Source organism: Ascaphus truei, unplaced genomic scaffold (assembly GCF_040206685.1).
Source record: "Ascaphus truei isolate aAscTru1 unplaced genomic scaffold, aAscTru1.hap1 HAP1_SCAFFOLD_499, whole genome shotgun sequence".
NCBI classification, from domain to species: Eukaryota; Metazoa; Chordata; class Amphibia; order Anura; family Ascaphidae; genus Ascaphus; species Ascaphus truei.
In genome coordinates, this window is record NW_027456830.1 from 88,653 (window position 1) to 103,107 (window position 14,455).

At 51.6% G+C, this 14,455-nt stretch overlaps 1 protein-coding gene across 1 annotated transcript in view; it reads right to left on the reverse strand.

Moving 5' to 3' along the window:
* The window catches only part of LOC142484983 (ATP-dependent RNA helicase homolog DQX1-like), a gene marked incomplete at its 3' end in the record, with an annotated part of 82,495 nt that extends 69,605 nt beyond the window's left edge, over nucleotides 1-12,890 (reverse strand). Inside the window, exons 1-2 of the mRNA XM_075584222.1 lie at nucleotides 12,179-12,890; nucleotides 8,703-8,983 (exon numbers count right to left, since the gene is read on the reverse strand). Coding sequence (XP_075440337.1) covers nucleotides 8,703-8,936 — 234 coding nt within the window. The remainder of the gene's footprint in view (nucleotides 1-8,702; nucleotides 8,984-12,178) is intronic.
* Nucleotides 12,891-14,455: the final 1,565 nt, after the last annotated feature.

Genomic DNA, 14,455 nt, shown 5'->3' on the forward strand with positions numbered 1-14,455 from the left:
ATATGTACCTGCGTGCTCTTGCGCTGCCTGGCTCCCCACACACCAGCACCACACTGTATATACAGACAGTATGTATATATGTACCTGCGTGCTCTTGCCCCTGCCCGGCTCCCCACACACCACGCTGTATATACAGACAGTATGTATATATGTACCTGCGTGCTCTTGCCGCTGCCCGGCTCCCCACACACCAGCACCACGCTGTATATACAGACAGTATGTATATATGTACCTGCGTGCTCTTGCCGCTGCCCGGCTCCCCACACACCAGCACCACACTGTATATACAGACAGTATGTATATATGTACCTGCGTGCTCTTGCTGCTGCCCGGCTCCCCACACACCAGCACCACGCTGTATATACAGACAGTATGTATATATGTACATGCGTGCTCTTGCTGCTGCCCGGCTCCCCACACACCAGCACCACGCTGTATATACAGACAGTATGTATATATGTACCTGCGTGCTCTTGCCATTGCCCGGCTCCCCACACACCAGCACCACACTGTATATACAGACAGTATGTATATATGTACCTGCGTGCTCTTGCCGCTGCCCGGCTCCCCACACACCAGCACCACGCTGTATATACAGACAGTATGTATATATGTACCTGCGTGCTCTTGCCGCTGCCCGGCTCCCCACACACCAGCACCACGCTGTATATACAGACAGTATGTATATATGTACCTGCGTGCTCTTGCCGCTGCCTGGCTCCCCACACACCAGCACCACACTGTATATACAGACAGTATGTATATATGTACCTGCGTGCTCTTGCCGCTGCCTGGCTCCCCACACACCGGCACCACACTGTATATACAGACAGTATGTATATATGTACCTGCGTGCTCTTGCCGCTGCCCGGCTCCCCACACACCACGCTGTATATACAGACAGTATGTATATATGTACCTGCGTGCTCTTGCCGCTGCCCGGCTCCCCACACCCCAGCACCACACTGTATATACAGACAGTATGTATATATGTACCTGCGTGCTCTTGCCGCTGCCTGGCTCCCCACACACCACACTGTATATACAGACAGTATGTATATATGTACCTGCGTGCTCTTGCGCTGCCTGGCTCCCCACACACCAGCACCACACTGTATATACAGACAGTATGTATATATGTACCTGCGTGCTCTTGCCGCTGCCCGGCTCCCCACACACCAGGCTGTATATACAGACAGTATGTATATATGTACCTGCGTGCTCTTGCGCTGCCTGGCTCCCCACACACCAGCACCACGCTGTATATACAGACAGTATGTATATATGTACCTGCGTGCTCTTGCCGCTGCCCGGCTCCCCACACACCAGCACCACGCTGTATATACAGACAGTATGTATATATGTACCTGCGTGCTCTTGCCGCTGCCCGGCTCCCCACACACCAGCACCACACTGTATATACAGACAGTATGTATATATGTACCTGCGTGCTCTTGCCGCTGCCCGGCTCCCCACACACCAGCACCACACTGTATATACAGACAGTATGTATATATGTACCTGCGTGCTCTTGCTGCTGCCCGGCTCCCCACACACCAGCACCACGCTGTATATACAGACAGTATGTATATATGTACCTGCGTGCTCTTGCTGCTGCCCGGCTCCCCACACACCAGCACCACACTGTATATACAGACAGTATGTATATATGTACCTGCGTGCTCTGGCCGCTGCCCGGCTCCCCACACACCAGCACCACGCTGTATATACAGACAGTATGTATATATGTACCTGCGTGCTCTTGCTGCTGCCCGGCTCCCCACACACCAGCACCACGCTGTATATACAGACAGTATGTATATATGTACCTGCGTGCTCTTGCTGCTGCCCGGCTCCCCACACACCAGCACCACACTGTATATACAGACAGTATGTATATATGTACCTGCGTGCTCTTGCCGCTGCCCGGCTCCCCACACACCGCGCTGTATATACAGACAGTATGTATATATGTACCTGCGTGCTCTTGCCGCTGCCCGGCTCCCCACACACCAGCACCACGCTGTATATACAGACAGTATGTATATATGTACCTGCGTGCTCTTGCTGCTGCCCGGCTCCCCACACACCAGCACCACGCTGTATATACAGATAGTATGTATATATATACCTGCGTGCTCTTGCCGCTGCCTGGCTCCCCACACACCAGCACCACGCTGTATATACAGACAGTATGTATATATGTACCTGCGTGCTCTTGCCGCTGCCCGGCTCCCCACACACCAGCACCACGCTGTATATACAGACAGTATGTATATATGTACCTGCGTGCTCTTGCCGCTGCCCGGCTCCCCACACACCAGCACCACACTGTATATACAGACAGTATGTATATATGTACCTGCGTGCTCTTGCTGCTGCCCGGCTCCCCACACACCAGCAGCACACTGTATATACAGACAGTATGTATATATATATGTACCTGTGTGCTCTTGCCGCTGCCCGGCTCCCCACACACCGCGCTGTATATACAGACAGTATGTATATATGTACCTGCGTGCTCTTGCCGCTGCCCGGCTCCCCACACACCGCGCTGTATATACAGACAGTATGTATATATGTACCTGCGTGCTCTTGCCGCTGCCCGGCTCCCAATACACCAGCACCACGCTGTATATACAGACAGTATGTATATATGTACCTGCGTGCTCTTGCCGCTGCCCGGCTCCCCACACACCAGCACCACGCTGTATATACAGACAGTATGTATATATGTACCTGCGTGCTCTTGCCGCTGCCCGGCTCCCCACACACCAGCACCACGCTGTATATACAGACAGTATGTATATATGTACCTGCGTGCTCTTGCCACTGCCCGGCTCCCCACACACCACGCTGTATATAGACAGTATGTATATATATACCTGCGTGCTCTTGCCGCTGCCCGGCTCCCCACACACCAGCACCACGCTGTATATACAGACAGTATGTATATATGTACCTGCGTGCTCTTGCCGCTGCCCGGCTCCCCACACATCAGCACCACGCTGTATATACAGACAGTATGTATATATGTACCTGCGTGCTCTTGCCGCTGCCCGGCTCCCCACACACCAGCACCACACTGTATATACAGACAGTATGTATATATGTACCTGCGTGCTCTTGCTGCTGCCCGGCTCCCCACACACCAGCAGCACACTGTATATACAGACAGTATGTATATATATATGTACCTGTGTGCTCTTGCCGCTGCCCGGCTCCCCACACACCGCGCTGTATATACAGACAGTATGTATATATGTACCTGCGTGCTCTTGCCGCTGCCCGGCTCCCCACACACCGCGCTGTATATACAGACAGTATGTATATATGTACCTGCGTGCTCTTGCCGCTGCCCGGCTCCCAATACACCAGCACCACGCTGTATATACAGACAGTATGTATATATGTACCTGCGTGCTCTTGCCGCTGCCCGGCTCCCCACACACCAGCACCACGCTGTATATACAGACAGTATGTATATATGTACCTGCGTGCTCTTGCCGCTGCCCGGCTCCCCACACACCAGCACCACACTGTATATACAGACAGTATGTATATATGTACCTGCGTGCTCTTGCCGCTGCCCGGCTCCCCACACACCGCGCTGTATATACAGACAGTATGTATATATGTACCTGCGTGCTCTTGCTGCTGCCCGGCTCCCCACACACCAGCACCATGCTGTATATACAGACAGTATGTATATATGTACCTGCGTGCTCTTGCTGCTGCCCGGCTCCCCACACACCAGCACCATGCTGTATATACAGACAGTATGTATATATGTACCTGCGTGCTCTTGCCGCTGCCCGGCTCCCCACACACCACGCTGTATATACAGACAGTATGTATATATATACCTGCGTGCTCTTGCCGCTGCCCGGCTCCCCACACACCAGCACCACGCTGTATATACAGACAGTATGTATATATGTACCTGCGTGCTCTTGCCACTGCCCGGCTCCCCACACACCAGCACCACACTGTATATACAGACAGTATGTATATATGTACCTGCGTGCTCTTGCCGCTGCCCGGCTCCCCACACACCAGCACCACGCTGTATATACAGACAGTATGTATATATGTACCTGCGTGCTCTTGCCGCTGCCCGGCTCCCCACACACCGCGCTGTATATACAGACAGTATGTATATATGTACCTGCGTGCTCTTGCCGCTGCCCGGCTCCCCACACACCAGCACCACACTGTATATACAGACAGTATGTATATATGTACCTGCGTGCTCTTGCCGCTGCCCGGCTCCCCACACACCAGCACCACGCTGTATATACAGACAGTATGTATATATGTACCTGCGTGCTCTTGCCGCTGCCCGGCTCCCCACACACCAGCACCACACTGTATATACAGACAGTATGTATATATGTACCTGCGTGCTCTTGCTGCTGCCTGGCTCCCCACACACCAGCACCACGCTGTATATACAGACAGTATGTATATATGTACCTGCGTGCTCTTGCCGCTGCCCGGCTCCCCACACACCAGCACCACACTGTATATACAGACAGTATGTATATATGTACCTGCGTGCTCTTGCCGCTGCCCAGCCCCCCACACACCAGCACCACACTGTATATACAGACAGTATGTATATATGTACCTGCGTGCTCTTGCGCTGCCTGGCTCCCCACACACCAGCACCATGCTGTATATACAGACAGTATGTATATATGTACCTGCGTGCTCTTGCCCCTGCCCGGCTCCCCACACACCAGCAAGACGCTGTATATACAGACAGTATGTATATATGTACCTGCGTGCTCTTGCCGCTGCCTGGCTCCCCACACACCGGCATCACACTGTATATACAGACAGTATGTATATATGTACCTGCGTGCTCTTGCCGCTGCCTGGCTCCCCACACACCAGCACCACGCTGTATATACAGACAGTATGTATATATGTACCTGCGTGCTCTTGCTGCTGCCCGGCTCCCCACACACCAGCACCACGCTGTATATACAGACAGTATGTATATATGTACTTGCGTGCTCTTGCCGCTGCCTGGCTCCCCACACACCAGCACCACACTGTATATACAGACAGTATGTATATATATATATGTACCTGCGTGCTCTTGCCGCTGCCTGGCTCCCCACACACCAGCACCACGCTGTATATACAGACAGTATGTATATATGTACCTGCGTGCTCTTGCTGCTGCCCGGCTCCCCACACACCAGCAAGACGCTGTATATACAGACAGTATGTATATATGTACCTGCGTGCTCTTGCCGCTGCCCGGCTCCCCACACACCAGCACCACACTGTATATACAGACAGTATGTATATATGTACCTGCGTGCTCTTGCCGCTGCCCGGCTCCCCACACACCGGCACCACGCTGTATATACAGACAGTATGTATATATGTACCTGCGTGCTCTTGCTGCTGCCCGGCTCCCCACACACCAGCAAGACGCTGTATATACAGACAGTATGTATATATGTACCTGCGTGCTCTTGCCGCTGCCCGGCTCCCCACACACCAGCACCACACTGTATATACAGACAGTATGTATATATGTACCTGCGTGCTCTTGCCGCTGCCCGGCTCCCCACACACCAGCACCACGCTGTATATACAGACAGTATGTATATATGTACCTGCGTGCTCTTGCTGCTGCCCGGCTCCCCACACACCAGCACCACGCTGTATATACAGACAGTATGTATATATGTACCTGCGTGCTCTTGCCGCTGCCCGGCTCCCCACACACCAGCACCACGCTGTATATACAGACAGTATGTATATATGTACCTGCGTGCTCTTGCCGCTGCCCGGCTCCCCACACACCAGCACCACACTGTATATACAGACAGTATGTATATATGTACCTGCGTGCTCTTGCCGCTGCCCAGCCCCCCACACACCAGCACCACACTGTATATACAGACAGTATGTATATATGTACCTGCGTGCTCTTGCTGCTGCCCGGCTCCCCACACACCAGCAAGACGCTGTATATACAGACAGTATGTATATATGTACCTGCGTGCTCTTGCCGCTGCCCGGCTCCCCACACACCAGCACCACACTGTATATACAGACAGTATGTATATATGTACCTGCGTGCTCTTGCTGCTGCCCGGCTCCCCACACACCAGCACCACGCTGTATATACAGACAGTATGTATATATGTACCTGCGTGCTCTTGCCGCTGCCCGGCTCCCCACACACCAGCACCACACTGTATATACAGACAGTATGTATATATGTACCTGCGTGCTCTTGCCGCTGCCTGGCTCCCCACACACCAGCACCACGCTGTATATACAGACAGTATGTATATATGTACCTGCGTGCTCTTGCCGCTGCCCGGCTCCCCACACACCAGCACCACGCTGTATATACAGACAGTGTGTATATATGTACCTGCGTGCTCTTGCCGCTGCCCGGCTCCCCACACACCAGCACCACACTGTATATACAGACAGTATGTATATATGTACCTGCGTGCTCTTGCCGCTGCCCAGCCCCCCACACACCAGCACCACACTGTATATACAGACAGTATGTATATATGTACCTGCGTGCTCTTGCTGCTGCCCGGCTCCCCACACACCAGCACCACACTGTATATACAGACAGTATGTATATATGTACCTGCGTGCTCTTGCCGCTGCCTGGCTCCCCACACACCAGCACCACGCTGTATATACAGACAGTATGTATATATGTACCTGCGTGCTCTTGCTGCTGCCCGGCTCCCCACACACCAGCACCACGCTGTATATACAGACAGTATGTATATATGTACCTGCGTGCTCTTGCTGCTGCCCGGCTCCCCACACACCAGCACCACACTGTATATACAGACAGTATGTATATATATATATGTACCTGCGTGCTCTTGCCGCTGCCCGGCTCCCCACACACCGCGCTGTATATACAGACAGTATGTATATATGTACCTGCGTGCTCTTGCCGCTGCCCGGCTCCCAATACACCAGCACCACGCTGTATATACAGACAGTATGTATATATGTACCTGCGTGCTCTTGCCGCTGCCCGGCTCCCCACACACCAGCACCATGCTGTATATACAGACAGTATGTATATATGTACCTGCGTGCTCTTGCCGCTGCCCGGCTCCCCACACACCAGCACCACGCTGTATATACAGACAGTATGTATATATGTACCTGCGTGCTCTTGCCGCTGCCCGGCTCCCCACACACCAGCACCACGCTGTATATACAGACAGTATGTATATATATACCTGCGTGCTCTTGCCGCTGCCTGGCTCCCCACACACCAGCACCACGCTGTATATACAGACAGTATGTATATATGTACCTGCGTGCTCTTGCCGCTGCCCGGCTCCCCACACACCAGCACCACGCTGTATATACAGACAGTATGTATATATGTACCTGCGTGCTCTTGCCGCTGCCCGGCTCCCCACACACCAGCACCACACTGTATATACAGACAGTATGTATATATGTACCTGCGTGCTCTTGCCGCTGCCCGGCTCCCCACACACCAGCACCACACTGTATATACAGACAGTATGTATATATGTACCTGCGTGCTCTTGCTGCTGCCCGGCTCCCCACACACCAGCACCACACTGTATATACAGACAGTATGTATATATGTACCTGCGTGCTCTTGCCGCTGCCCGGCTCCCCACACACCGCGCTGTATATACAGACAGTATGTATATATGTACCTGCGTGCTCTTGCCGCTGCCCGGCTCCCAATACACCAGCACCACGCTGTATATACAGACAGTATGTATATATGTACCTGCGTGCTCTTGCCGCTGCCCGGCTCCCCACACACCGGCACCACGCTGTATATACAGACAGTATGTATATATGTACCTGCGTGCTCTTGCTGCTGCCCGGCTCCACACACCACGCTGTATATACAGACAGTATGTATATATGTACCTGCGTGCTCTTGCCGCTGCCCGGCTCCCCACACACCAGCACCACGCTGTATATACAGACAGTATGTATATATGTACCTGCGTGCTCTTGCCGCTGCCCGGCTCCCCACACACCAGCACCACGCTGTATATACAGACAGTATGTATATATATATATGTACCTGCGTGCTCTTGCCGCTGCCCGGCTCCCCACACACCGCGCTGTATATACAGACAGTATGTATATATGTACCTGCGTGCTCTTGCCGCTGCCCGGCTCCCAATACACCAGCACCACGCTGTATATACAGACAGTATGTATATATGTACCTGCGTGCTCTTGCCGCTGCCCGGCTCCCCACACACCAGCACCACGCTGTATATACAGACAGTATGTATATATGTACCTGCGTGCTCTTGCCGCTGCCCGGCTCCCCACACACCAGCACCACGCTGTATATACAGACAGTATGTATATATGTACCTGCGTGCTCTTGCCGCTGCCTGGCTCCCCACACACCAGCACCACGCTGTATATACAGACAGTATGTATATATGTACCTGCGTGCTCTTGCCGCTGCCCGGCTCCCCACACACCAGCACCACGCTGTATATACAGACAGTATGTATATATGTACCTGCGTGCTCTTGCCGCTGCCCGGCTCCCCACACACCAGCACCACGCTGTATATACAGACAGTATGTATATATGTACCTGCGTGCTCTTGCCGCTGCCCGGCTCCCCACACACCAGCACCACGCTGTATATACAGACAGTATGTATATATGTACCTGCGTGCTCTTGCCGCTGCCCGGCTCCGCACACACCAGCACCATGTTGCCGTTCTGCATACTCTCCAGGACCTGGTACTTTGCGGGCCAGATTGGCAGCGAGCGGCGCTGATCCAAGAGCTGGAAATAGCGAGAGGAGAAGGGTAGCCCGTCAAATGGGTTCAGCTCCAGGCACATCTCCCCCTCGTCCTCCTGCACATCCTGGGGAGGGGGCTCTGTGGGGTCACTGTCCATGAGTCCGAGACTGGCCCCACGCAAAGCTAAACAAGACACACCGAATCCTGGGGAGAGAGAGAGAGAGAGAGGAGTGTGAGAATGTCATGAGAGAGAGAGAGAGGTAGGGAGAGGTAGAGAGAGGTAGAGAGAGGTAGAGAGAGGTAGAGAGAGGTAGAGAGAGAGGTAGAGAGAGGTAGAGAGAGAGGTAGAGAGAGGTAGAGAGAGGTAGAGAGAGGTAGAGAGAGAGAAAAAAAACACCTTCTCCAAGTACACAGGAGTACATCAAACAATGCATGCCGGGCTGAGCTGGGCCGCTTTCCTCTACTGCTCACGGTACAGAAGAGAGCACTGACATTCTGGGCCCACCTAAACACCAGCCACCCACAGTCTTACTGCTACAGAGCAATGCGAAGCCAGGACCTCCTCACTAAACCCTGTGCCATCAAACAACTTGTCCTCTCACTCCAAGGACAAAACCCCACACAGATTAACAACCTGCCGAAAAAAGAAATCAACTCAATCGCCAACGAAATGAAGAAGCAGTATGTGACAAGATGGGAAAATGATATCCAGCGCTCAAAGAAGCTGGAGACCTACCACAGCCTACAGAGAGAATACACTCTGGCACCCTACCTACTGAAGGTAAAAGACCCAAAACAGAGACAGACCCTGAGCCAGTACAGAATAAGTGCCCACAGCCTAGAAATAGAAACAGGCAGGCACAGACAGAACTGGAAGCCCCGGGAGATGAGACTGTGCCAAAGATGTGAGCTAGGTGAGGTAGAAGATGAAACGCACTTCCTGTTGCGTTGGACACTGAGTCCCACACTGCAGCCTGAGTCCCACACTGTTTAACATCTACATCAATGAGCTCGCAGCAGCCCTAGAATCCTCCTCAGCACCTGGACTCATCTTGGCTGGAACTGAAATTAAGTCTCTACTATACGCAGACGACCTGCTCCTGCTGTCTCCAACAGGACAAGGCCTCCAACAGGACAGGGCCTCCAACAGGACAGGGCCTCCAACAGAACAAGGCCTCCAACAGGACAGGGCCTCCAACAGAAACTGGCAATACTAGAAAAATTCAGCCAGACCTGGGCACTCTCTGTGAACCTAGAAAAAAACAGAATAATGGTATTCCAAAAAAAAATCAAAAAAACATCCAACCATATCTCAATTCACACTGGACGACAAAGCACTGGAACAGACAACGAGCTACACATACCTTGGTCTGACAATCAGCTCATCGGGGAAATTCAACCTGGCCATAAATACACTGAAGGAGAAGGCCCGCAGAGCATTTTATGCAATAAGGAAACAGATGTACCACCTCAAACCACCAATAAGAATCTGGATGAAAATATTCAACAGCATCATCACACCCATCCTTCTGTACGGCAGCGAAGTGTGGGGCCCTGTAACATACCCAGACTCCACAAAATGGGATACCAGCCCAACAGACATACTGCATCTAGAATTCTGCAAATACCTTCTCCAAGTACACAGGAGTACATGAAACAATGCGTGCCGGGCTGAGCTGGGCCGCTTTCCTCTACTGCTCACGATACAGAAGAGAGCACTGACATTCTGGGCTCACCTAAACACCAGCCATCCACAGTCTTACTGCTACAGAGCAATGCAAAGTCAGGACCTCCCCACTAAACCCTGTGCCATCAAACAACTTGTCCTCTCACTCCAAGGACAAAACCCCACACAGATTAACAACCTGCCGAAAAAAGAAATTAACTCAATCGCCAACGAAATGAAGAAGCAGTATGTGACAAGATGGGAAAATGATATCCAACGCTCAAAGAAGCTGGAGACCTACCACAGCCTACAGAGAGAATACCCTCTGGCACCCTACCTACTGAAGGTAAAAGACCCAAAACAGAGACAGACCCTGAGCCAGTACAGAATAAGTGCCCACAGCCTAGAAATAGAAACAGGCAGGCACAGACAGAACTGGAAGCCCCGGGAGATGAGACTGTGCCAAAGATGTGAGCTAGGTGAGGTAGAAGATGAAACGCACTTCCTGTTGCGTTGGACACTGAGTCCCACACTGCAGCCTGAGTCCCACACTGTTTAACATCTACATCAATGAGCTCGCAGCAGCCCTAGAATCCTCCTCAGCACCTGGACTCATCTTGGCTGGAACTGAAATTAAGTCTCTACTATACGCAGACGACCTGCTCCTGCTGTCTCCAACAGGACAAGGCCTCCAACAGGACAGGGCCTCCAACAGGACAGGGCCTCCAACAGAACAAGGCCTCCAACAGGACAGGGCCTCCAACAGAAACTGGCAATACTAGAAAAATTCAGCCAGACCTGGGCACTCTCTGTGAACCTAGAAAAAAACAGAATAATGGTATTCCAAAAAAAAATCAAAAAAACATCCAACCATATCTCAATTCACACTGGACGACAAAGCACTGGAACAGACAACGAGCTACACATACCTTGGTCTGACAATCAGCTCATCGGGGAAATTCAACCTGGCCATAAATACACTGAAGGAGAAGGCCCGCAGAGCATTTTATGCAATAAGGAAACAGATGTACCACCTCAAACCACCAATAAGAATCTGGATGAAAATATTCAACAGCATCATCACACCCATCCTTCTGTACGGCAGCGAAGTGTGGGGCCCTGTAACATACCCAGACTCCACAAAATGGGATACCAGCCCAACAGACATACTGCATCTAGAATTCTGCAAATACCTTCTCCAAGTACACAGGAGTACATGAAACAATGCGTGCCGGGCTGAGCTGGGCCGCTTTCCTCTACTGCTCACGATACAGAAGAGAGCACTGACATTCTGGGCTCACCTAAACACCAGCCATCCACAGTCTTACTGCTACAGAGCAATGCAAAGTCAGGACCTCCCCACTAAACCCTGTGCCATCAAACAACTTGTCCTCTCACTCCAAGGACAAAACCCCACACAGATTAACAACCTGCCGAAAAAAGAAATTAACTCAATCGCCAACGAAATGAAGAAGCAGTATGTGACAAGATGGGAAAATGATATCCAACGCTCAAAGAAGCTGGAGACCTACCACAGCCTACAGAGAGAATACCCTCTGGCACCCTACCTACTGAAGGTAAAAGACCCAAAACAGAGACAGACCCTGAGCCAGTACAGAATAAGTGTCCACAGCCTAGAAATAGAAACAGGCAGGCACAGACAGAACTGGAAGCCCCGGGAGATGAGACTGTGCCAAAGATGTGAACTAGGTGAGGTAGAAGATGAAACTCACTTCCTGTTGCGTTGCACACAATACTCTGAAGTGAGGAGTGCACACCTAGAGAGGCTAGCTGCTGTTGTCCAGAACTTTGATAATACAGAGGAGAACCGAAAAGTGGCGATCCTCCTGGGAGAAGATGAAACCACAGCAGAACTAGCTGCACATTATATCAGCACCTGCCACAAGCTGAGAGACGTACATTAACCCCCACACCCCTATGTGAAACTATTACCCATATGCCCTGCAATCTTTGTACCCTATCCCTGGTGTTCGTGTGGTTGTTGTCCCCCACCCCCTACTGTTCACGCTTTGGCAATACTGAAATGCTCTTTCGTCATGCCAATAAAGCTGATTTGATTTGATTTGATTTGACAGAGACAGACAGGCAGAGACAGACAGGCAGAGACACAGAGAGAGACAGAGAGACACACAGAGAGAGACAGACAGAGAGACACCGAGAGAGAGAGACAGACAGAGAGACACAGAGAGAGAGACACAGAGAGAGACACACAGAGAGAGACAGAGAGACACCGAGAGAGAGACAGACAGAGAGACAGACAGAGAGAGACACAGAGAGAGACTGTCAGGAAACAGAAGCAGCTTAATCATGCGGCAAATTGGGAGAATGAGACAGGGAGACAGAGAGAGACAGAGAGAGACACAGAGAGACACAGAGAGACACAGAGAGAGACAGAGAGAGAGAGAGAGAGAGAGAGAGACAGAGAGAGAGAATGTCATTCTAATAACAGTATCAGGGGGGGGGGGAGAGAGAGAAAGAGAGAGAGAGGAGAAGATGTCAGGGCATCAATGTGCATCCCGAATGTTAAGTGGGAGTCAAACCATAAGCCCAGGTATTTAAAACTAGTGACAGATGTTAGGGTGGTGTTAGCGTTGGTTCTAATCAGGAGCTCAGTCACTGGAAGCTTTACAAATTTAGTCTTGGTCCCAAATACCATTGTTACAGTCTTGTCAGTGTTTAAAAACAGTTTTTATTGGGAAATCCAGTTGTCGAGTCTCAAAAAGTCAGACTGAAGTATGTGTTGAAGGTCAGAGAGGCTATGACTGTGTGCATACAGGATTGTGTCATCTGCATACATGTGTAATGAGGCTTCCTTACAAGCTGTGGGAAGATCGTTAATGAACACTGAGAAGAGTAGGGGCCCCAGAACAGAGCCTTGCGGGACACCACAGGTGATATCCAGGGGGTTGGAGTTAGAGCCTGAGATGGACACATGTTGGGATCTTCCTGATAGGTAGGACTGAAACCAGTTTAAAGCATGTTTCCCTATTCCAGAGCTCTGGAGTTTGTTAAGCAGGATAACATGATCAACAGTGTCAAAAGCCTTTGCAAAATCTAGGAATACTGCACCAGTGAGTTGACCCCGTTCCATTCCGCACTGGGTCTCATTGCAAACTTTTAGCAGGGTAGTTACGGTAGAGTGTTTGGGACGAAATCCAGATTGTCCCTGGGGTTTTATGGTTGCCTTCCTCTGGATCAATATACAGATGCAGCATCTCGTATGTATACACTGCCGCAGAGCACGTGCTGGTGCAGTGTGCAAATGAGGCGGTAATGTCCCACGGAGTAACACAGCGGGGGTCCCGGTGTCTGAAGGGGTTACCCTCTCCCGCAACCTTCCCGGTAGGCCTAACCATCCACCCTGGGCAACTACCCCCTTCACCCACCCACTCTACCTCTGATAAACCAGGTACTCTGGCTTAACCCCTTCATTACCGTAGCGGCTAGCCGCTAAGCTAATGTAGCTGCTTTTATTTTGATAGCACAGTATTGAAGGAGCTGAACCGCATTCATTTCAGCCCCGGGGACCCCCTGATTCCCGAGTTACAGGGTGCCGGTATCTCCCTGCATTGTATAAATGTCCCGGGTACGTGACGCGGGAGAATTTAAACATGGTGGAGATACCAGCACCCCAAACCGGGGCCTGTAACTCGGGAAGCAGGGGGTCCCCGGGGCTGAGATTAATGTGGTTTAACTCCGGAGGCTTCCTGCAGCCGCACGATTTTCTGTTAGAGGCGCGCAGGGAGAGCGACTGATTCAGTCTCGCACGCTCACTGCGCGTCTCTCACAGACAGGCACCCCTGCTGTGTTAGTCCCGATGGGCCATCAAGTCTCGCCGCGGGGAATCCGCGAGCACAGAGGAATAAAAAAACATGGCCGCAGCGGAATACTGTATGTGAGGCGAGTGCGACCGACCTTAACGCGGCATCTGTACGGTAAATATAGGAGAAGTATCTGTCGCCTAATTTAACATGGTTTGAACATGGACA